General features: G+C 47.5%; 1 protein-coding gene across 1 annotated transcript in view; it reads right to left on the reverse strand.

Annotated features, from left to right (window-relative positions):
* Positions 1 to 22,445, reverse strand: part of znf512 (zinc finger protein 512) — a 31,093-nt gene that overhangs the window by 4,872 nt on the left and 3,776 nt on the right. Inside the window, exons 2-10 of the mRNA XM_062966684.1 lie at positions 15,714 to 15,797; positions 15,072 to 15,196; positions 12,968 to 13,054; positions 10,680 to 10,778; positions 7,912 to 8,079; positions 6,109 to 6,297; positions 5,834 to 5,935; positions 2,057 to 2,119; positions 497 to 595 (exon numbers count right to left, since the gene is read on the reverse strand). Coding sequence (XP_062822754.1) covers positions 497 to 595; positions 2,057 to 2,119; positions 5,834 to 5,935; positions 6,109 to 6,297; positions 7,912 to 8,079; positions 10,680 to 10,778; positions 12,968 to 13,054; positions 15,072 to 15,196; positions 15,714 to 15,797 — 1,016 coding nt within the window. The remainder of the gene's footprint in view (positions 1 to 496; positions 596 to 2,056; positions 2,120 to 5,833; positions 5,936 to 6,108; positions 6,298 to 7,911; positions 8,080 to 10,679; positions 10,779 to 12,967; positions 13,055 to 15,071; positions 15,197 to 15,713; positions 15,798 to 22,445) is intronic.

The following is a 22,445-nucleotide window of genomic DNA, read 5'->3' on the forward strand; positions in this document are numbered from 1 at the left end:
AGGGCAGAGAGATAACACAAGGAGCTATTTATAACCACCTCTGCTGTCTGATGCAATACAGTTAACTCCTTACACACTCGTATAGTGGACAGCAGACAGTGCATGATGCAATTTCCAGCTCACATTGCAACACTATAACTCAATTACATTTAAACAACTCTATATACAATCATTCCCACTTCAACAATGTAGACCCAAGCCATTAAGGGCTTTAAAGGTAATGACCAGCACTTTGTATTTAGCCCGGAAGCAGACCGGGAGCCAGTGGAGCTGCCGTAACAGGGGAGTGGTTCTCTCACTATCTGGCGCTCCAGTTAGTTACTTGGCTGCCGATCTCTGAACTATCTTCAAAGGCAGCCCCACGTAGAGAGCGTTGTAGTAGTCCAGGCAGGATATGACTCAAGACAGACCCCTACGCAGGCTGCTCAATGGAGGGAGCAGAGGAAAGACGCCCAATATCCCTCCCCCACCACTCACAGGGAAGGGCGGGACTCACCTCTGAGTGGACGGTGTTGATGTGGTACTTGACCCCGCTCTCGGACACAAACTCCTTGGAGCACAGCAGGCACCGGTACTTCCCGGCCACAAACTCACCCTGCAAGGACGTATTTAGGAGCGGGGAATGTTGGAACTTAATCAAACACCATCCTCTCTTCTTTCCAAGTAGCTATATAGGCCAGGCCTGGGCAAACTTGGGCCCTCCCTCCAGGCGTTCTGGACTTCAACTCCCATAATTCCTAGCAGTCTACTGACAGTAAGAAATTGTGGAAGCGAAGGTCCAAAACACCCGGGGGAGGGCTGAAGTTTGCTCATCCCTGAGCAAGGCCCTTTACTTTCTTTGCCATAATTGTAGTTACAGTATAGTTCCGGTTATCCAGCTTCCGATTATCCGACCTACCGTATTATCCGATGTGCTTGCCGGAGGGATGAGACTCTTCCCTTCAGCAAGCACCCGGTTTAGGGAAGCCTAGCGACATGCACCGGGTTTCCCTAAACGGGGCGGGCACTCGCCGGAGGGATGAGGCTCGTCCCTCCAGCAACTGCCCGCACTTGCCGGGAGGGGATAATAGGGCCTCCCTATTATCCGAAAATTCTGGTTATCCAACATTCCACCCGCCCGTTAATGTCGGATAACCGGAACTCTACTGTCTATGAATACAGGTTTTTCCAACTTCTAAAGCTTGAATCTGCTCCTGATGTCCTGAAGTTCATTCGCTCTATTGTTAAGATTAAATAATAATAATAATACTAATAATAGTAATAATCATAATAATAACAATAACAACTTTATTTATACTCCGCCACCATCTCCCAGAGGGGCGGTTCACAAAGCACTCAAGTTTTGCTGTTGGAGCTTTGCAACTGTGTATTCCAGCAACACACGGGTTAATGGCAGGCCAGTTTGAGTGATAGCCTGCCTAGCCAATAGATCAAGCCTTCCGGTCTCTGATGGCAGACAGGACGTTCATCATTTTGCTCTGGAATGTGGGAGTTGCCAACTGAAGAGTTTTGCTGATGATCGGCAAAGAGTAAGGTCATGCTTTGCCTTGCTTAGGAAAGCATGAGCCCAATGAGCGATGGACTTTGTAACTGTAAATATTCTGTATATAATAAAGCCTAAGAACCGCTGTGTTCAGCTGAATAACGACTGTGGTGTCGTTTGTTGGTGCTGCTAAGCCGGATGCTTGAGCAGTCTGACGAAGGATGGATTGGTGAGAGGCCTGGCTCACCAATAAATCAGGGTGGTGCGGAGATGATTAACCCCCTGACATAACTAAGGTGTGGACCACCGTGGCCAAGTCAGGTTTTTCGAGGTACGGTCGCAGTTGGAAAGTAAAAGAAGTTTCGGATCGACTAAAACCACTGCTATTGTTGCTGATTTACATTCCTTATTGAAATTACCCAACAGGAGTCATGTTTTGCTCAAGCTCCTTCCTAATGACAAGGAGAGGAGGTGAGGACCCCACTTGCCCTTTGAAGGAGGCTCTTATCCCCTCTGCCTGGAGAGAGACCACCAACCCCCTCTATGCCCCCCCCCCTTTACTGGGCCACTTACCAAGGTGCAGCTGCCCAGGTGGGACTTGAGGCCCGAAATGCTGCTGTAGACACAGGCACAGCCCTAGGAGAGAGAGAGAAAAGAGGCAGGCAGGTGAGAAGGAGGGGCAGGTATCTCAGGCCTCCCACTTGCAGAGCCCCATCCTTAGCTGGGAGCAACCGGGGAAGGGGCTTCTCTTGATATCCTCAGCAGAAGGGTCTTGGAAATAGCAGCCTCCCAAGCCTTTCACTATTTATTTGTTAATGTATGTATTTGATCACCTGTATTCTATGTGTATCCTGATTTGCCAGTTTGACTAGCAAATTGGTGTGTGGTTATAGAGATGTGATTGTACTGAGCATGTTCAGACTCAAGACTCCATTTTTGTATTCAGCCTGCTTAAGACCTTATTGGAGGTGGATGTGTCTGCTGAACATCTCATTGGGGGTGGATGTAATTTGCATCAGACTTCAGTGGAGGTGAATGCATGTTGCTGTTTTGGACATCAATACAGAAGTAGGACTTATGGACTTCAGTGAGTACAACTATACTTAAAGACTATGGGCTATTGATTAAGAACAATAGCCTGTCTACTCAACACAGAGAGAACTACATCCTATCTATAACTGAACTTTAATTGGAAATGTGCCTGTATGGTGAATTAATGCAAGACGTTTGTGAGTAAACAAGATATGTTGTTTTTCAAAGAGGACAACATTAAAATCTCTGAGTGCATACTTTAAACTAAGAGATTTTAAGGGAGTGTATGTCTTTTTGGGCAATTACAACTGCAACTGCAATTCAACTTTAAAGAAAAAACCGTCCTCTGCTAACCAAATATATTTTTGTAGTGCCTTGTCTTTATCCTTGGCAGTTCAAAGACATGGTTCTTAGGTTTAACAACTGAATTCCCTACATGCCATTACACGAATGTTTGTGAATATCACTTTTTCAAAGGGTTGATTTCCAACAAGGCCATGCTTTTCTTGACTAGTGGTTTTCAAAAGGTGGTTTCCACCTGTTCATGGGAGATTCACATTTGCCAAACGGATATGACATCATTTTTACCTTTTCAATAAAGTTATAACTGCCATTTATTCCCAAAGGGATATATGCCCAGAGACTGGGTGTAGTTATTTCCAATAGGTTATGGGATTTCCAATAAAGGGAAGACTGGCACCAGGCCAGGGAGAGGGCAAAGGGCTCAACAGGAAAAAAAAGACCCACCAGAGAGTGCATAATAATAATAATCATCATCATCATCATCATCATCATCAGGACCTCAAGATTGAACTGCAAAGACTCTGGCAGAAACCAGTGCAGGTGGTCCCGGTGGTGATGGGCACACTGGGTGGCGTGCCAAAAGATCTCAGCTGGCATTTGGAAACAATAGACATTGACAAAATCACGATCTGCCAACTGCAAAAGGCCACCCGACTGGGATCTGCACACATCATCCAAAAATACATCACACCGTCCTAGACACTTGGGAAGTGTTCGACTTGTGATTTTGTGATATGAAATCCAGCATATATATCTTGTTTGCTGTGTCATGCAATGTCGTTGTGTCAATCATTATCATCATCATCTTTATTTATATCCCACCACCATCCCCCAGAGGGACTCGGGGTGGTACACAGAACACTCAAGGTGTGACATACAAAATACAACAAAACATAGACAATAAACAGTCAAACACAACATCATAAATGCACAGTATCCCCTGGTAAAAACAATAAAATATACTCGCTGTAGATAAAACAGCAGTATTCGATCTCAGAATTGTAAAGTGCAAACAAAGAATCTAAAGGCCCGCATATGTATTATTAGTAAAGGTAAAGGTTTCCCCTGATGTTAAGTCCAGTCGTGTCCGACTCTGGGGTTGGTGCTCATCTCCATTTCTAAGCCCAAGAGCCGGCGTTGTCCGTAGACACCTCCAAGGTCATGTGGGATGACTGAATGGAGCGCCGTTATCTTCCCGTCGGAGCAGTACCTATTGATCTACTCACATTGGCATGTTTTCGAACTGCTAGGTTGGCAGAAGCTGGAGCTAACAGCGGCCGCTCACTCAGCTCCCGAGATTTGAACCTGGGACCTTTCGGTCTGCAAGTTCAGCAGCTCAGTGCTTTAACACACTTCGCCACCAGGGTATTATTAGAGAGTCTAAATATTTTATTTATTTATTTATTTACAGTATTTCTATTCCGCCCTTCTTTCTCACCCCAAAGGGGACGTTCGGGGGCGATCGAGTCAAGAGCCCTGGCCATCTCGGTGTTATAGAGATCAACCAGGGTCTCAACAGGATCGTCAGCCAACATGACAGGAAGTTCCCCAAGAGACATCAGGAATCCATCTGGATCCATAAGTCTCCTGGGGCGGACCATCTTAATCGCTCCGCCACCCCTGCGGAGGTTTTGGGTGACGGTAAGTCTAACACTGACCAGATGATGGTCGGTCCATGACAATGGAAGGATGTTTTGATCTTCCACACCAACATCTCCCCCATTTGTCACAAATACTAGGTCTAAAGTGTGTCCAGCCTGATGAGTGGGACCAGATATCACTTGGGACAGTCCCATGGTCGTCATGGCAACCATGAAGTCCTGAGCTGCGCCAGATAAGGTGGCATCCGCGTGGATGTTGAAATCTCCCAGGACAACAAGTCGCTGAGAGACCAAGACCAGGCCAGACACCACCTCAGCAAGCTCAGGCAGGGAGACTGCTGTGTCGCGGGGTGGACGGTACACAAGCAGAATCCCCAAACTGTCCCAGCTCCCCACCCTCAGGTGGACACACTCAAACCTAGTTGGTTGAGGAACGGGGCATCTGGTCAGGGGGATGGATTCCTGATAGACTACCGCCACCCCACCTCCCCGCCCCCCAGGTCTAGCTTGCTGGTGCACTCCATAGCCTGGTGGACAGAGCTGGGTAAGATTAACTCCCCCCAGCTCATCCAGCCAGGTTTCTGTAATGCAGGCCATGTCTGCCTTTTTTTCCAGGATCAAATCCTGTATTATCGCTGTTTTACCATTTACAGACCTGGCATTTAATAGCAAGACCTTGAACCCGGGGGGTCAGTCATGGAGGCTACCTGACCTATCTTTCCTCAGGGTCGCAAGGACTTTGCTGCGCTTCTCCCTGGGCTGATGGTTTCGACCGCGCCTTCCCCCTCCCCACACCACCTCAATGGCTGCCCCCCGACCCCAGTCATCTCCCCAGACATCTCCCCCCCTAGGTCCCCCTAGAACAGGAGAGCAGTCGGAAGTTGCTAGTCAGCTCTTTAAGCCCAAAAGATCATGGGATAACCCAACCTGAGAGATTCCTAAAAGGGGGGTTTCATGGGAGGGGAATAGGGGGGAATCAATTGAAATGTTTGAAGGGGAGGCGTATAAAAATTAATACAACAGTTTTCCTGGATAGGGACATGGGCCAGATGAGGGGTGACTGGAGCTTTATCTGAGATCTCTGAAGAGGATTCTAATGATGCTAAACTAGAGGTCGGGATGGAAGACCTAGGAGTGATATTTAAGCTAGTTGTTATCTGGGGGGCTGGTCTCAAACCTGTAAGCAGAGGACGAACCACTGGGTCATATAAGACCCTCCTAATATAAATACCCCAATGATTTAATCTCACATTGTGATATGATCAAAGGCTTGTCGAAAAAGCCAGGTCTTTAATTGTGTGGGGCTGGAGCAGACGTGGCACAAAGGATCGTGATGAGAAGCAGCCAGCCCCACACCCTCCAAGCCCCGGCACTGGCGGTCCCCTCCTCCCCGTCCCAATGGGACAATCCTTACCTGGTTGGGGCACTGGACCTGGCGGTAGGCCTTGATCTCGGCCCTCCACTTGCAGAGCACCTCCTGGCTCACGGTGGGCAGCCCCGGCCGAGTATACTTCAGCTGGAAGGGGGGAGAAGAAAGAGATGGGAAGCCGAGGGAGCGGGAACCGCTGGCCTCCATCCTCCCCTGCCCCAAAGGTAGCAGCCCCGGGTAGCGCATCCCCCACAAAGTATGAAAAGGGTCACTCTGTACAAGACTGAGGGACATCCCTTCCTTCCCCCCCTGCCCCATACCTTCCGGTCGTCGGGGACGAGATCCTGGAGGACCTTCCTCTTGGGCCACTCCTTGGCCAGCTCCACGTGGGCCAGCTCGTGCAGGTAGTAGGCCGCCACCTTGGCCGACTTCCTCTGGAGCCGCCGCCCGCCGCTGGACTCTGTCCCCGACTCCTTTGGCGCCTGGGTCTCTTCACGGAGGAAGGGGGCCTGAAGGGAGGGGCGGCAGAGAGGCGGGTTGGGGGGCTCTCCTTCCCAGTGGGGGCTGCTTTGCCCCCCGCTTGCAGCCCCCTCATCTTGTCAGGGGAGCAGCAGGGTAAGGGGCACCCCAGGCTGTTTTGACTGTACAGTAGAGTCTCACTTATCCAAGCTAAACGGGCCAGCAGAAGCTTGGATAAGCGAATATCTTGGATAATAAGGAGGGATTAAGGAAAAGCCTATTAAACATCAAATTAGGTTATGATTTTACAAATTAAGTGCCAAAACATCATGTTATACAACACATTTGACAGAAAAAGTAGTTCAATGCGCAGTAATGTTATGTTGAAATTACTATATTTACGAATTTAACACCAAAATATCATGATATATTGAAAACATTGACAACAAAAATGGCTTGGATTATCCAGAAGCTTGGATAAGCGAGGCTTGGATAAGTGAGACTCTACTGTACTTTCCTGCCTGCCAGAAGGGTGTTGGAGATAGCAACCTCCCGGGCCTTTCACTATCTATTTGTTAATGTATATTTATTTATTTATTTGCAGTATTTATATTCCGCCCTTCTTTCTCACCCCGAAGGGAACTCAGATCGGATCACATTACACATATAAGGCAAACATTCAATGCCTTTTAACATAGAACAAAGACAAGACAAACATAGGCTCCGAGCGGGGCTCGAACTCATGACCTCCTGGTCAGAGTGATTCATTGCAGTTAATTGCAGCTGGCTTGCTCTCCCGCCTGCGCCACAGCCCGGGCCCAGATTATGTATTTGCTAATCTGTATTCTATGTGGATGTTGATTTGTCAGTCTGCCTGTATCCCGTTGGTGTGGGAGGGGTTATAGACATGTGATTGGACTCAGCATATTCAGACTCAGGACTCCATTTTGTAATCAGTCTGCTTTACAACTCATTGGAGGTGGGTGCATGTTGCTGTTTGGACTTCTGTAGAGAAGTATGACTTATGGACTTCAGTGAGTAAAACTATGCCTACAGACTATGGCTTAAGAATGATACCGTGTGTACTCAACACACATCCTATCTATAACTGAACTTCAATAAGAAAAGTGCCTGTATGGTGAATTAATACAAGACGTTTGTGAGTATACAAGATATGTTATTTTTCAAAGAAGACTTTGTTTTTTATCTGAGTGCATATTTAAACTAAGAGGTTTCAAGGGAATGTAGATCTTTTGGGTAATTACAACTACAACTACAAATTCAACTTTGAAAAAAAAATACCTATTTTGTGGTGGTGTGTCTGTCCTTGGCAATTCAAAGACACGGTTCTTCAGTCTAACAGCTGAGTTACCTGTGTGCCATTACATGAATGCTTGTGAATGTCACTTGTTCAAAGGGCTGACTTCTAACAGGGTCATGCTTTTTTTGACTAGTGGTTGTCAAAAGATGGTCTCCACATGTTCATGGAGATGCACATTTGCCAAACGGATATGACATCATTTTTCCTTTTCAATAAGGTTATGATTGCCATTTATTTCCAAAGGGATATCTGCCCAGAGACTGGGTGCAGTGATTTCCAATAAGAAGGGGTCGGCCTGGATGGCCCTTGGGGTCTCTTCCTCCCCTGGCATCCCATGACTCACCGGCCCATGTTCAGACTTCAGGTGGTAGACCAGGCCGGCCTTGGAGCGATAGGCCTTGCCGCAGTGTGGGCAGCGGGCCACCAGCGTCTCCAGCTCCTCCGCCGCCTTTCCGCACTTCTGCGTGTGGTAGAGATACCCCACGATGCTGGTGAAGCTCCCGGAGCAGCCCTGCGGATGATGATGAGGAGGAGGGCTCACCATGGGCCCTGGGCAAGCGCAGCGGGGAGCAAAAAGGCCAGCCAAACACCTCCCCTCAGCACACACACACACACACACACTGGAAGACCACAACAGTTGGTCCACTTGACCATCAAAACACAGAGACTTTTGTTCTTTCCCAAATGAGCAGGAAGGCTTTTCTTTCTCCTTTCTTGCAGCAACAGTATACTAACTTTATTTTTTATATCTTGCCACCATCTCCCCAAAGGGACTCAGGGTGGTTTTGTTATGGTTGAGCCTTCGGGCTCCGGTAATAGAAGAAGGGGTCATAAGACTCCTCGAGAGTCAGACTCTTTCGAGGAGCGTGAAAGAAAACGGCTCCGGGATTTGTTTACAGACCCGACAGATGAGGACTCATTTGAGGGTTTTTCTGAGGGTTTGGAGGAAGAGATGGCCAGCTCGGAGGACGACATGGAATGGACTCGTGTGAGGGAGGATTTGGGTGTTGGGGAAACAGGCAATGAAAGCATGGGAGGTGATTGGCGGGTTGCAGGATCAGACCCATGGACTGGCTGGAGGGATGGAGCGGGATCCACAGCTGGGGATGCTGTGGGGCGTAGTCAAAGGTGCTTAAGCTCTGATGAGGATGATGATGTTGGTGCACCTGGAATTGGGATGGCAGCTGACAGCGATGATGAGCTTGAACTAGGATAAATTGGGGTTTGGGACCAATGTCTAATTGCATTGGGCAAGGTAATCTGGACGAACGCTTGGGCTTTTGTTGGGGAACTTCCTGAAGACGGGTGTGATTCGTTACTGGAAACGTAAGTTTACCAAGGACACTGGGCATCGACGGCGGGAGGAACTGTGCGGGGTTTTTCTCTGTGCAACTTGTGTTTAATCTCGATAGCTTGGACCTCCGTCGTCTTTTTGACGGGCAATATCTACTCGCACTGGATTGACGCTGGACTGACTGACTTTGATTCCGGATTATCCCTTCTGCTGGCTATCGGTGAGACCTTTGGATTTCTAGACGACTACGCTTGGCTATTGACCTCTGGACCGGATTGGGACCCTGCTGACTGCCGTTACCCTGACTGCTGTGCCTGGACCTGGATATCGTTGGCCGCTGAACCTTAAACTGAATCCTGACTACGACCACGCTTTTCGTTTGCTGCAGGAAGGAATAAACAAGCCTGGTTTATTCTCCTGCTGTTTCTGAGTAGCAGAGAGGAATCTGCTACCAGTCTGTTGTTTACATTCTGACTCCTGTTGATCCTCTTTTGTTTGCATTGTTTGCCAGGCTGAAGTAAGCACTTTTGATTTAATCCGGATTATACTTCTGTTTAACCCGGTTTATCCTTTTGAATTGTTTAAGCTCAAACTGAGTTGTTTTTTGTTACTTATCACACTGAAGTCAAGTGTTTGCCCTGTTCTTTGTCTCCTACGGGCGTTTTTAGTTCTGTAACCTCAATAAACTGAGTTTTGTTTTACTCGCTGGCGTTCTGTTAACCAAGTAAAAACACATTTAAAAATGCAATAAACATATGAAGACCTAATTAAACAATTTAAACAGTAAAGTATAAACAACATCATTAAAACAAATAAAAGACAATCTCAATAACCAGAGCTAGGACGAGAGTGGCCATATCAAAATTAGAGAGTATATTACAAAGTATATAATAATAATAACAATAATAATAATAATAATTTATTTATACCCCGCCACCATCTCCCTGTGGGGACTCGTGGCGGCTCACAATGTTACAAAAGTAACAGCACAAATACATTAACAATACACACAGTTTAAAACACAAGAAGATGATAAAACAAGTTAAAACAAAGATTTAAACAACAGTAATAATATCAATAGTAATAATGTCAAACAACCACCAATGCGATTCAATCAACTTCAAAGGTGGGGGACTATAGCAGCAATATAAGATAAAATCATTAGATTAAAATATCCCAGTGAAAGGAACCTAATAACATTCAGAATAGAATTATAATTATAATGAGGCTGGTCATCCAATGGCTGTCTCTCCAAAGGCCAGCCCAAACATCCAGGTTTTCAATTGTTTCTTAAAGGATGGTAGGGAAGGCGCCAACCTAATCTATATACAAAGTATATACTACAAATGTGAGTAGATCAATAGCTACCACTCCAGCGGGAAGGTAACCTGCTCCACATGACCTTGGAGGCATCTACGGACAACGCCGGCTCTTTGGCTTAGAAATGGAGATGAGCACCAACCCCCCCGAGTCAGACACGAATAGAATTAATGTCAGGGGAAAACCTTTACCTTATATACAAATTATATAAAATGTATAGCTACTTCATCCTCACTACTTGAAGCACAAATTATTCAAAACACTATCTATCTCTCAACAAGTCTCAACAATCTTATAACTACAACCATCGCATTAACCCCCACACCCTAATTACAGTGGCTTAACTCTTTTACAGATGGTCAAGCCAGAGGTATTAACTCTGCTATCACTTAGAAAATGCCAGGTAATTTCCAAATCCTGACATTTTCCTGCTAGAGCCCCCCCCCCCCCCCCCGGCCCTATCCTGGTCCTGCCTGGGGGCCATCCGAGGGTCTCACCTCCCTGGTGCACTTGAGCTTTCCCAGGCGCTTGAGCACTTGCCGCAGCCGCTCCCGCTGGCTCTGCTTGTCCTGCGCCTCCGTCTCCTTCCCCGTCAGCTGCAAAGGAGCAGAGGAAAAAGTGGACACATCTCACAGACACTGGGGCAGTACTCTGTGTAGTTATTGTTCCGCTATTTTAACAAAATAACCTAAAGGATCATTCAGTTGCCTCTTGATCCTCTTACGAGGGTTATCCACAAAGTAAATTACGTTTTGGAATTAAAAATTAACGTATAGGAATATTTATTATATACATTTGAAAGCCACACTGCAATAGTACTTTTAAATATAGTCCCCATTCAAAATTTGGCACGTTTCATAACTATTAGTGATTTTTGAAAGTTATTACCCTCAGCGCTTTCCCGCCGCCGCCCTGAAGAGTGTGGAACCCGCGCTATTGCAATGCGGAAGCTCAGCCAGCTGAAGAATGAATGCAAAAAGAAGGGAGGAGCAAGCCAGGACCCCGCTCTCTCTCTTCTTTTGCAAGAGAGAATCAAAAGTTTCTGGCGTCCCTTTCCCTTCCCTTCCTGCCAGCTTTCTTGCCTCCCGAGAAGCAGCGGCCAGGATCGGCCAAGGCTTCTTGGCAGCTTCTCCTCCGGAGGCAATGCTGATCTCCTCCAGACTGCTTGGCTGATCCTGGCAGCTTTTCCTCGGGAAGGGAAAGGGAAAGAGACGCCAGAAACTTTTGATTCTCTCTTGAGATCTTGCAAAAGAAGAGAGAGAGTGGGGTTCTGGCTTGCTCCTCCCTTCTTTTTGCATTCATTCTTCAGCTGGCTGAGCTTCCTCATTGCAATAGCGCGGGGTTACACACTCTTCAGCGCGGCGGTGGGAAAGCGCTGAGGGTAATAACTTCACTCAACAAAAATCACTAATAGTTATGAAACGTGCCTAATTTTGAATGGGGACTATATTTAAAAGTACTATTGCAGTGTGGCTTTCAAATGTATATAATAAATATTTATTCCTATACGTTGTTAATTTTTAATTCCAAAACGTAATTTACTTTGTGGATAGACCTCGTATATTAAACATCCTGAAAGGTCCAGACTTGAGACTGTCTGGATGGCGTGTTCAAGATAAATCGGCCTGTTTGGGTGCCATCATTCTTCCTGAGTTGGGAGCCCAGGAGACCACAAAATGGCGAGAAAGACCTCCCAAGAGACAAGTCAGCTGAGAAAGAAGCTTCAGCCCCTCAGTCGAAAGCAGAGTGTGTTGGAAATAGCAACCTCCCAAGCCATTCACTGTTCATTTGTTAATGTATATATTTGCTAACCTGCATTCTATGTGTATGTTGATTTGCTAGTTTGACTTTGGTGTGGGAAGGGTTATAGTTATATGAATGTGCTGAGCATGTTCAGACTCAGGACTCCATTTTGTACAGTAGAGTCTCGCTTATCCAACGTAAACGGGCTGGCAGAATGTTGGATAAGTGAATATGTTGGATAAAAAGGAGAGATTAAGAAAAAGCCTATTAAACATCAAATTAGGTTAATTATTTTACAAATTAAGCACCAAAACATCATGTTAATACAACACATTTGACAGAAAAAGTAGTTCAATACGCAGTAATGCTATGTAGTAATTACTGTATTTACGAATTTAGCACCAAAATATCACAATATATTGAAAACATTGACTACAAAAATGTGTTGGATAATCCAGAATGTTGGATAAGCGAGTGTTGGATAAGTGAGACTCTACTGTATTTAACACATCAGTGGAGGTGGATGCATGTTGCTGTTTGGTCTTCAGTTGAGAAGTGTAACTTATGGACTTCAGTGAGTACAACTATACCTAAAGACTATGGACTACTGATTAAGAATGATACCCTGTGTACTCAACTCACAGAGAACTACATCCTATCTATAACTGAACTTTAATAAGCAATGTGCCTGTATGGTGATGTTTGTGAGTAAACAAGATGTTATTTTTCCAAAGAGATTTTTTTTAATCTCTTTGCATATTTTAAATTAAGAGGTTTCAAAGGAGTGTATATCTTTTTGGTCAATTACAACTGCAACTGCAATTTCAACTTGGAAGAAACAACCATCCTCTGCTAACCAAATATATATTTGTAGTGGCCTGTCTTTGTCCTTGGCAGTTCAAAGACATGGTTCTTCAGTTTAACAGTGGTTTAACATGAATGCTTGCTAATATTACTCATTCAAAGGGTTGACTTCTAACAAGGTCATGCCTTTTCTTGACTAATGGTTTTCAAAAGGTGGTCTCAGCAGAGTTTTCCTTACCAGGCTGTTGTGGTCTGCCATGAGGTGGTACTTCATCCCGGCCAGAGAGCGCAGCTGCTTCCCGCAGTGGTGGCAGGTGAACACCTCCTGGGAGCAGAGAGGGAGACACGGGCATCTAGGGTGAGTGACCAGGCTGCTGTCCATGAGGCCCGAGGCCAGCCAGACCCCTTGCAGAGACCTCCCTGGGAGGCTCTTGTGCAGCACAGAAGAAGAGCAGTTGGGGAAGGAAGGAGACTGTTGGAGTATGGTTGTATTTGTATGAAAAGTAAATCAAGTGTTTACTGCTGATGAGCTAGAGTGTGTATTTTTAGTAATGAAATAGTTAACAGCAGGCTAGTTTTGACTGACAGCCTGTTGTGATTACTGTGACCTATCAGGATTGATTTCCTGCCTTTGAGGGTTGGAACTTCCTCTGGACAGAGGAATGTGTGTCTTATCTTATCTGTTGAGTTCGGCGTGAGCATTTCGCTGGAGATGGACAATGAATGCTATGCTCCGAAGCCGGGAAATGTAACTGTAAATATGTAAATAAAGTTTAACAACAGTTGGATTTACAACTGAACCTCCGGCTGCTGGAATTCTGTTGGCCAGTGCTGTTTCTCCGCAAGAGAAGTCAGTCTGCGGAAGAAAGGGGGCAGTGAGACCAGAATGATGTTTTTGGGAATCCACTCTGCTACCAATCATCCCCCCAACAGAGACCAGCCGGGAACCTTACACAACAGAAGCAGAGAGCAAGCCTCTTCCCTCCCTCTTTCTCCTCTCTTCCTTGCATCTCCTGCCGTGAACACCCCCACCTCAGGAACTCCCTCCCTAAAGAAATAATAATAATTTATAATAATAATTTTATTCTTATACCCCGCCCCATCTCACCGGAGGGACTCGGGGCGGCTTACATGGGGTCAAGCCCGGTCATGACAATAAAGATGTCTCCCTCCTTCCTCTCCTTCAAAAAACAACTGAAGACTCATCTTTGCTCATTAGCATATGGAGAGGAGGAGGATTAGACAATGAGAGATTAGTGCCGGACCTCAGGTTGAGAACTATTGTTGTATTTGGGCCCTGCTTGTCCATGTTGGCCCAGTGGTCATCACTGGCCACACAATCAACCCACATGACTTTGCGAACTTTGGTTGCCTCCTGGAAATCAATATGGATGTAGGATGTACGTCATTATATAATTTTGTTTGCCTATGTTTCGCTTAATTTACTGATATTTGGTTCTAATTTTACATTTACATATGCATTTATTCTGGATGTTTTGTCACTACATGTTTGTTTTTATTAAGGCATTGAATATTTGCTTTTTTGTATATTGGAATCCTCCATGAGTCTCCCGAGGGAGATAAATAGGGTGGAATATAAACAAATAATAATAATAATAGTAATAATAATAATAATTATTATTATGACGGATACCATGGAGCGCACCACCACCCTATCAGCCGTTTGCTGCCCTCGGATCCTGGTGGTGGGATCAGGGTCCCTCTGGACACTGAGTGAGATCCCCTGAAAAGTGGGTGGCCTTGCTGGGGGCTTCCCAGAAGTGCCTGCCCGGCCTCTGTGTGAGAGGAGACCTTGCTGTTTTATTTATTTACAGCATTTATATTCCACCCTTCTCACCCCGAAGGGGACTCAGGGAAGGTCACAACACACACGGCAAACATTCAATGCCGTTAGACATACAGGACAGACAGAAAGAGGTATATCTGTATTTTTTCCAACTTCGGTATCTGGAGGATATGCTTGATTCCGACCACAGGGGGGTGCTGTTGCTCTATCTGCTATGACAACAAGCCCTTTGATCGCAGAATTTTTTCCTCCTTGTTCTTTGATTGCTGGCATTTTATGGTGCCGCAAAATATCTCCCTGCTTAAGCGGTGCCTAATATCTCTACTAACAGCTCAGCTGTTTTCGAACTCCTTGGGTGCACAGTGAGCTGGGCTGATGATCGGGTGCTCACTCCGACTCAGGCTTCGAACTACCAACCTTCGGGTTGGCAATGACCTCTTGCTGCTTGTGATTAACCAGCTGTGTTAAAGCCCGGCCTGTTGGATATTTGTGACACAGCCCGGTGCCTGGGAGTGGAGAGGGGTTCCTGCCTCACCTGCTGACAGTTGGCCATGTGCTTCCGCAGCCCCTCCACGGTCTTCCTGGTGGCCGCTCTGCAGATGGGGCAGGTGACCCGGCCCTTGCCCAGGATGGCCAGCTGCCACTGCTCTTCCAGGCTCCCTGCCGGAGGGAGGAAGGGTGGGCGGTAAATGCATGTGCGTGGGAAGGAGAGGCAGAGGGGAAGGGGGTCCTGGTGTTCCCTGGGAGGGACGAGAAGATTTCCATTTAAGGCCCAAGGATGTGGCGGGGGGGGGGGGGGGTTCCTGCAGCTCTGGACACAATGGCGTCAGGTCAATTGGTGGCAGAAAAGGAAGGCAGCACAGCCAGCAAAGGGGATTCCTTGCCACCGGCAGCGATAGTGACAAACAACATAGGCAGGTCCAGTCTCAAGGACTAATTTCTGTTTCAGAGCAGGAGAGGTGCTGTGTGTACAATGACAAATCTGGGAAAGGTATCGGGGGCCACAGAGTCTGCGCTTCCCATCTGCCCCACACAGGGCTCCTCCAGCCAAGGCAGCCACCGAGCATGAAATAGAAGGTGAGCCCAGCCGGGGTGAGGACTCCCTTTGGCACCATGATGCTTGAGTGGCACTCTTGCCAGGACCCCACCCCCACGCAATCCGCAAGGGCTGCCTCACCTGGTGGGTAGGGAGGGGGCTCTCTCTTCCGGTGCCGGCCCTTGGGCTCCAGGGGCACCTGCCTCGCTGTCGGGACCTGTTTCCCTGCAAGAGAAGAGGGGGGGAAGGTGAGGTTGAGCCTTGGTGCGAGGAGGCAAGGAGACCAAAATCCAACAGATTCATTTTGGCCGGAGCAAAGTTATTGGGTGTGCAACAGGAAAAATACAGTCTCACATATCCAACATAAATGGGCCGGCAGAACATTGGATAAGCGAAAATGTTAGATAATAAGGAGGGATTAAGAAAAAAAAATCTCAATTTCTAAGCCAAAGAGCCGGCATTGTCTGTAGACGCCTCCAAGGTCAGGTGGTTACTGGCATGACTGCATGGAACGCCAATGTTACCTTCCCACCAGAGCGGTACCTATTGATCTACTCACACTTGCATGTTTTCCAACTGCTAGGTTGGCAGACGCTGGGGCTGACAACGGGAGCTCACCCAGCTCCCCGAATTCGAACTGTCGACCTTTCGGTCAGCAAATTCAGCAGCTCGGTGGTTTAACTCATTGTGCCACCAAGGGCTCCTTCAGGTATATATTTGTAAAAATATGAGTGATGTATTGTTTATTTCACCTAGACTCAGAGGTTTGGTATTCCATTTACACTGCAAGTGAGACACAGTTTGGGTTAGCTCTGGTGTAGATGCGTCCAAAGATAGACCTCTCAGGAGGCAAGATAATAATAACAGTAGAGTTTCACTTATCCAACATAAATGGGCCGACAGAACATTGGATAAGCAAAAATATTGGATAATAAGGAGGGATTATGAAAAAAGCCTATTAAACATTAAATTACATTATGATTTTACAAATTAAGCACCAAAACATCATGTTTTACAACAAACTGACAGAAAAAGCAGTTCAATACACAGTAATGTTATGTAGTAATTACTGTATTTACGAATTTAGCACCAAAACATTGCAACATTTACTACAAAAACATTGACTACTAAAAAGCAGACTGCATTGGATAAGTGAAGCTTGGATAAGTGAGACGCTACTGTACCATGTACCATGAGGCTGAGATGCAACTCAGCCTTTTTATAGTAGAGGTTGCTAAATAAACACGTGCACGTCTTTTCCCCTCATTCACACTTCTGCGCTCCTTTGTCCTTTTCTCTGTGCCTCATATAATCTTTTGACCCACCGCCTTGCTGTTGCTGGAGTCAGGGGGACAGCTTTAAATTGGCTGGCCTCCTTTCTTCACAACCATGGACAGCGAGTGGAGAGGGGAGGCCTGGTCTCTGAGAGGTCCCCTCTACTTTGTGGGGTTCCTCAGGGGGCCATTCTCTCCCCTCTGTTGTTTAACATCTATATGCGACCACTTGCTCAGCTGGTTCGAGGTTTCGGACTCGAGTGCTACCAGTACGCTGATGACACTCAGCTTATGTTGAAGATGGAAGGCCGACCGGACTCTGTACCTGATAACTTTCATCAATGCCTCGAGGCTATTACTGGATGGCTGCGTGCCAGCAGGTTGAGGGTGAATCCAGCAAAGACGGAGATCCTGTGGCTGGGTCGACCGGGCAGTGGGGATATCCAGATGCCTACCTTGGATGGTGAGGCGCTATGCCCGTCATCATTGCTAAAGAGTCTGGGAGTCCTTTTGGACCCTCTGCTGATGATGGAAGCCCAGGTCTCCGCCATTAGTAGAACCGCCTTCTTTCACCTGCGGCAGGCTAGATGGCCGGCCCCCGATCTGTCAAGGGACGACTTAGCTACAGTGATCCAGGCCACGGTCATCTCAAGACTGGACTACTGTTAACGCCCTCTACATTGGCCTTCCTTTGTCAGTGATCCGGAAGCGCAAGTTGGTACAAAATGCAGCTGCTCGACTTCTTGCGGGAGTCTCGATGAGATGTCATATAACACCAATCCTACTACAGCTGCACTGGTTACCAATTGAGCACCGGATCACTTTCAAAGTGATGGTGCTTACCTTTAAGGCCTTACATGGTCCAGGGCCGATGTACCTGAGGGACTGCCTCACCTCCTACCAACCCCAGAGATCCCTCCGTTTGGAGGACCAAGATCTACTGGAAGTTCCCAGTTTTAAGACCTTGCGCCTAACAGCAACGAGACGTAGAGCGTTTACATCAGTGGCGCCATCACTCTGGAACACCCTGCCACCTGAAGTTCGTGCCCTGCGGGACCTATCAGTCTTCCGCAGGGCATGTAAGACACACCTGTTTCGGCAGGCTTTTGATCTCCGCTATTGCTGTTTTTAAATTGCTTAGATTTTAGCTGTTTTTGTAAGCCACTCCGAGCCCTGGGGGAGTGTTTTTAAGATTTTTTAAAAAAGATATTTTAAAGATGTTTTTAAATTGTTAGATTTTAGCCTTTCTTGTAAGCCGCCCCAAGCCCTAGGGGAGTGGCGGCATATAAGTTTAAATAATAAATAAATAAATAAAATAAAAATAAATATCTATCTTCATTCCAGCCATTTCCCCCTCTTTCTTCCTTCCAGCACTCCGCTTCCCTTCTCCTTGGTCGTAAACTCCTATCTCTTGAAGCTTCTCTCACTTCCATCTTTCTAAAACCCCATTCTGCTCTGCTGTTTTGACCAGTAAGGAGTTTCCTCCTTCTTTCAAGTCCCTCCTGATCCTCCTCCCCTCTGCCTTAACCTTCCTCTGGCCTTCTAGAGAGATGGGCCGAAACTAACAGACTAGAGAGATGGGCCGAAACTAACAAAATGAAGTTCAACAGGGACAAATGCAAGAGACTTCACTTCGGCAGAAAAAATGGAAATCAAAGATACAGAATGGGGGATGATGCCTGGCTTGACAGCAGTGTGTGCGAAAAAGACCTTGGAGTCCTCGTGGGGAACAAGTTAAACATGAGCCAACAATGTGATGCGGCAGCTAAAAAAGCCAATGGGATTCTGGCCTGCATCAATAGGGGAATAGCGTCTAGATCCAGGGAAGTCCTGCTCCCCCTTATTCTCTTCTGCCTTGGTCAGACCACTTTACCTGGAATCACACTGTGTCCAATTCTGGGCACCGCAGTTGAAGGGAGATGTTGAGAAGCTGGAATGTGTCCAGCGGAGGGCAACTAAAATGATCAAAGGTCTGGAGAACAAGCCCTATGAGGAGCGGCTTAAAGAGCTGGGCATGTTTAGCCTGCAGAAGAGAAGGCTGAGAGGAGACATGATAGCCATGTACAAATATGTGAGGGGAAGTCCTAGGGAGGAGGGAGCAAGCTTGTTTTCTGCTGCCCTGCAGACTAGGACGCAAGGGAACAATGGCTTCAAACTACAGGAAAGGAGATTCCACCTGAACATCAGGAAGAACTTCCTCACTGTGAGAAGGGCTGTTCAGCAGTGGAACTCTCTCCCCGGGGCCGTGGTGGAGGCTCCTTCTTTGGAAGCTTTTAAGCAGAGGCTGGATGGCCATCTGTCGGGGGTGCTTTGAATGCGATTTCCTGCTTCTTAGCAGGGGGTTGGACTAGATGGCCCACGAGGTCTCTTCCAACTCTACTATTCTATGATTCTATGATTCTGGCTCTATAGCAATATGTGTGAAAAAAAATTCTGGAGATCTTGGAGGCAGAAAAAATGGAATGCAAAGATACAGAATGGGGGGACGATGCCTGGCTCGACAGCAGTATGTGTGAAAAAGACCTTGGAGTCCTCGTGGACAACAAGTTAAACATGAGCCAGCAATGTGATGCGGCGGCGAAAAAAGCCAATGGGATTCTGGCCTGCATCAATAGGGGTATAGCATCTAGATCCAGGGAAGTCATGCTACCCCTCTATTCTACACCTGGAATCACACTGCGTCCAATTCTGGGCACCACAGTTGAAGGGAGATGTTGACAAGCTGGAAAGCGTCCAGAGGAGGGTGACTAAAATGATCAACGGTCTGGAGAACAAGCCCCATGAGGAGCGGCTTAAAGAGCTGGGCATGTTTAGCCTGCAGAAGAGAAGGCTGAGAGGAGACATGATGATAGCCATGTACAAATATGTGAGGGGAAGTCATAGAGAGGAGGGAGCAAGCCTGCAGAGTAGGACACGCAACAATGGCTTCAAACTACAGGAAAGGAGATTCCACCTGAACATCAGGAAGAACTTCCTCACTGTGTGTGTGAGAGACAGCAGTGGAACTCTCTCTCTCTCTCTTCCCTGGAGGGAGTGTTGGAGGTTTTGAAGCAGAGGCTGGATGGCCCTCTGTCAGGGATGCTTTGAATGCGATTTTCTTGCTTCTTGGCAGAATGCGGTTGGACTCGATGGCCCATGAGGTCTCTGTCACCTCTAGGATTTATACATGGCCCTCATCTTGTCTCCGGTCCATCTTCACTTCTGCAGGCTAAACCTGCCCAGCTCTTTCAGCCGCTCCTCATAGGGATTGTTGTTCTCCAGACCCTCTTCCAGCTTAGTCAACATCTCCCTTCAGTTGCGCTTCCCAGAATGGGATTCCAGGTAACCACGGTCTGACCAAGGCAGAATTGTTTTTAATTTTTACACTGCCTGCTTTGACTGGCCGTAAGCCGCCTTGGGCCCTTGACGGGGAAAGGCGGGGTACAAGTTTCATACATAAATAAATCCCCAATATGCTTAAATAGGAGCAAATTTGGGTCCTCCCTCTCTTCAGGTGCTTTGGACTCCAACTCCCAGCATTTCTAGCAGCCTCAGGCCCCTTCCTTTTCCCCCTCAGCCGCTTAAGCGACTGCTGTTCTTTATTTACCTCAGCTTTTGGACTCCAACTCCCAGAATTCCTCACAGCCTCAGGCCCCTTCCTTTTCCCCCTCAGCCGCTTAAGCGACTGCTGTTCTTTATTTACCTCAGCTTTTGGACTCCAACTCCCAGAATTCCTCACAGCCTCAGGCCCCTTCCTTTTCCCCCTCAGCCGCTTAAGCGACTGCTGTTCTTTATTTACCTCAGCTTTTGGACTCCAACTCCCAGAATTCCTCACAGCCTCAGGCCCCTTCCTTTTCCCCCTCAGCCGCTTAAGCGGCGGCTGTTCTTTATTTACCTCAGCTTTTGGACTCCAACTCCCAGAATTCCTCACAGCCTCAGGCCCCTTCCTTTTCCCCCTCAGCCGCTTAAGCGACGGCTGTTCTTTATTTACCTCAGCTTTTGGACTCCAACTCCCAGAATTCCTCACAGCCTCAGGCCCCTTCCTTTTCCCCCTCAGCCGCTTAAGCGGCGGCTGTTCTTTATTTACCTCAGCTTTTGGACTCCAACTCCCAGAATTCCTCACAGCCTCAGGCCCCTTCCTTTTCCCCCTCAGCCGCTTAAGCGACTGCTGTTCTTTATTTACCTCAGCTTTTGGACTCCAACTCCCAGAATTCCTCACAGCCTCAGGCCCCTTCCTTTTCCCCCTCAGCCGCTTAAGCGGCGGCTGTTCTTTATTTACCTCAGCTTTTGGACTCCAACTCCCAGAATTCCTCACAGCCTCAGGCCCCTTCCTTTTCCCCCTCAGCCGCTTAAGCGACTGCTGTTCTTTATTTACCTCAGCTTTTGGACTCCAACCCCCAGAATTCCTCACAGCCTCAGGCCCCTTCCTTTTCCCCCTCAGCCGCTTAAGCGACGGCTGTTCTTTATTTACCTCAGCTTTTGGACTCCAACTCCCAGAATTCCTCACAGCCTCAGGCCCCTTCCTTTTCCCCCTCAGCCGCTTAAGCGACGGCTGTTCTTTATTTACCTCAGCTTTTGGACTCCAACTCCCAGAATTCCTCACAGCCTCAGGCCCCTTCCTTTTCCCCCTCAGCCGCTTAAGCGGCGGCTGTTCTTTATTTACCTCAGCTTTTGGACTCCAACTCCCAGAATTCCTCACAGCCTCAGGCCCCTTCCTTTTCCCCCTCAGCCGCTTAAGCGACTGCTGTTCTTTATTTACCTCAGCTTTTGGACTCCAACCCCCAGAATTCCTCACAGCCTCAGGCCCCTTCCTTTTCCCCCTCAGCCGCTTAAGCGACGGCTGTTCTTTATTTACCTCAGCTTTTGGACTCCAACTCCCAGAATTCCTCACAGCCTCAGGCCCCTTCCTTTTCCCCCTCAGCCGCTTAAGCGACGGCTGTTCTTTATTTACCTCAGCTTTTGGACTCCAACTCCCAGAATTCCTCACAGCCTCAGGCCCCTTCCTTTTCCCCCTCAGCCGCTTAAGCGACGGCTGTTCTTTATTTACCTCAGCTTTTGGACTCCAACTCCCAGAATTCCTCACAGCCTCAGGCCCCTTCCTTTTCCCCCTCAGCCGCTTAAGCGACGGCTGTTCTTTATTTACCTCAGCTTTTGGACTCCAACTCCCAGAATTCCTCACAGCCTCAGGCCCCTTCCTTTTCCCCCTCAGCCGCTTAAGCGAATGCTGTTCTTTATTTACCTCAGATTTGGACTCCAACTCCCAGAATTCCTCACAGCCTCAGGCCCCTTCCTTTTCCCCCTCAGCCGCTTAAGCGACGGCTGTTCTTTATTTACCTCAGCTTTTGGACTCCAACTCCCAGAATTCCTCACAGCCTCAGGCCCCTTCCTTTTCCCCCTCAGCCGCTTAAGCGACGGCTGTTCTTTATTTACCTCAGCTTTTGGACTCCAACCCCCAGAATTCCTCACAGCCTCAGGCCCCTTCCTTTTCCCCCTCAGCCGCTTAAGCGAATGCTGTTCTTTATTTACCTCAGCTTTTGGACTCCAACTCCCAGAATTCCTCACAGCCTCAGGCCCCTTCCTTTTCCCCCTCAGCCGCTTAAGCGACGGCTGTTCTTTATTT

Source organism: Anolis carolinensis, unplaced genomic scaffold (assembly GCF_035594765.1).
Source record: "Anolis carolinensis isolate JA03-04 unplaced genomic scaffold, rAnoCar3.1.pri scaffold_27, whole genome shotgun sequence".
Lineage (NCBI taxonomy): Eukaryota > Metazoa > Chordata > Lepidosauria > Squamata > Dactyloidae > Anolis > Anolis carolinensis.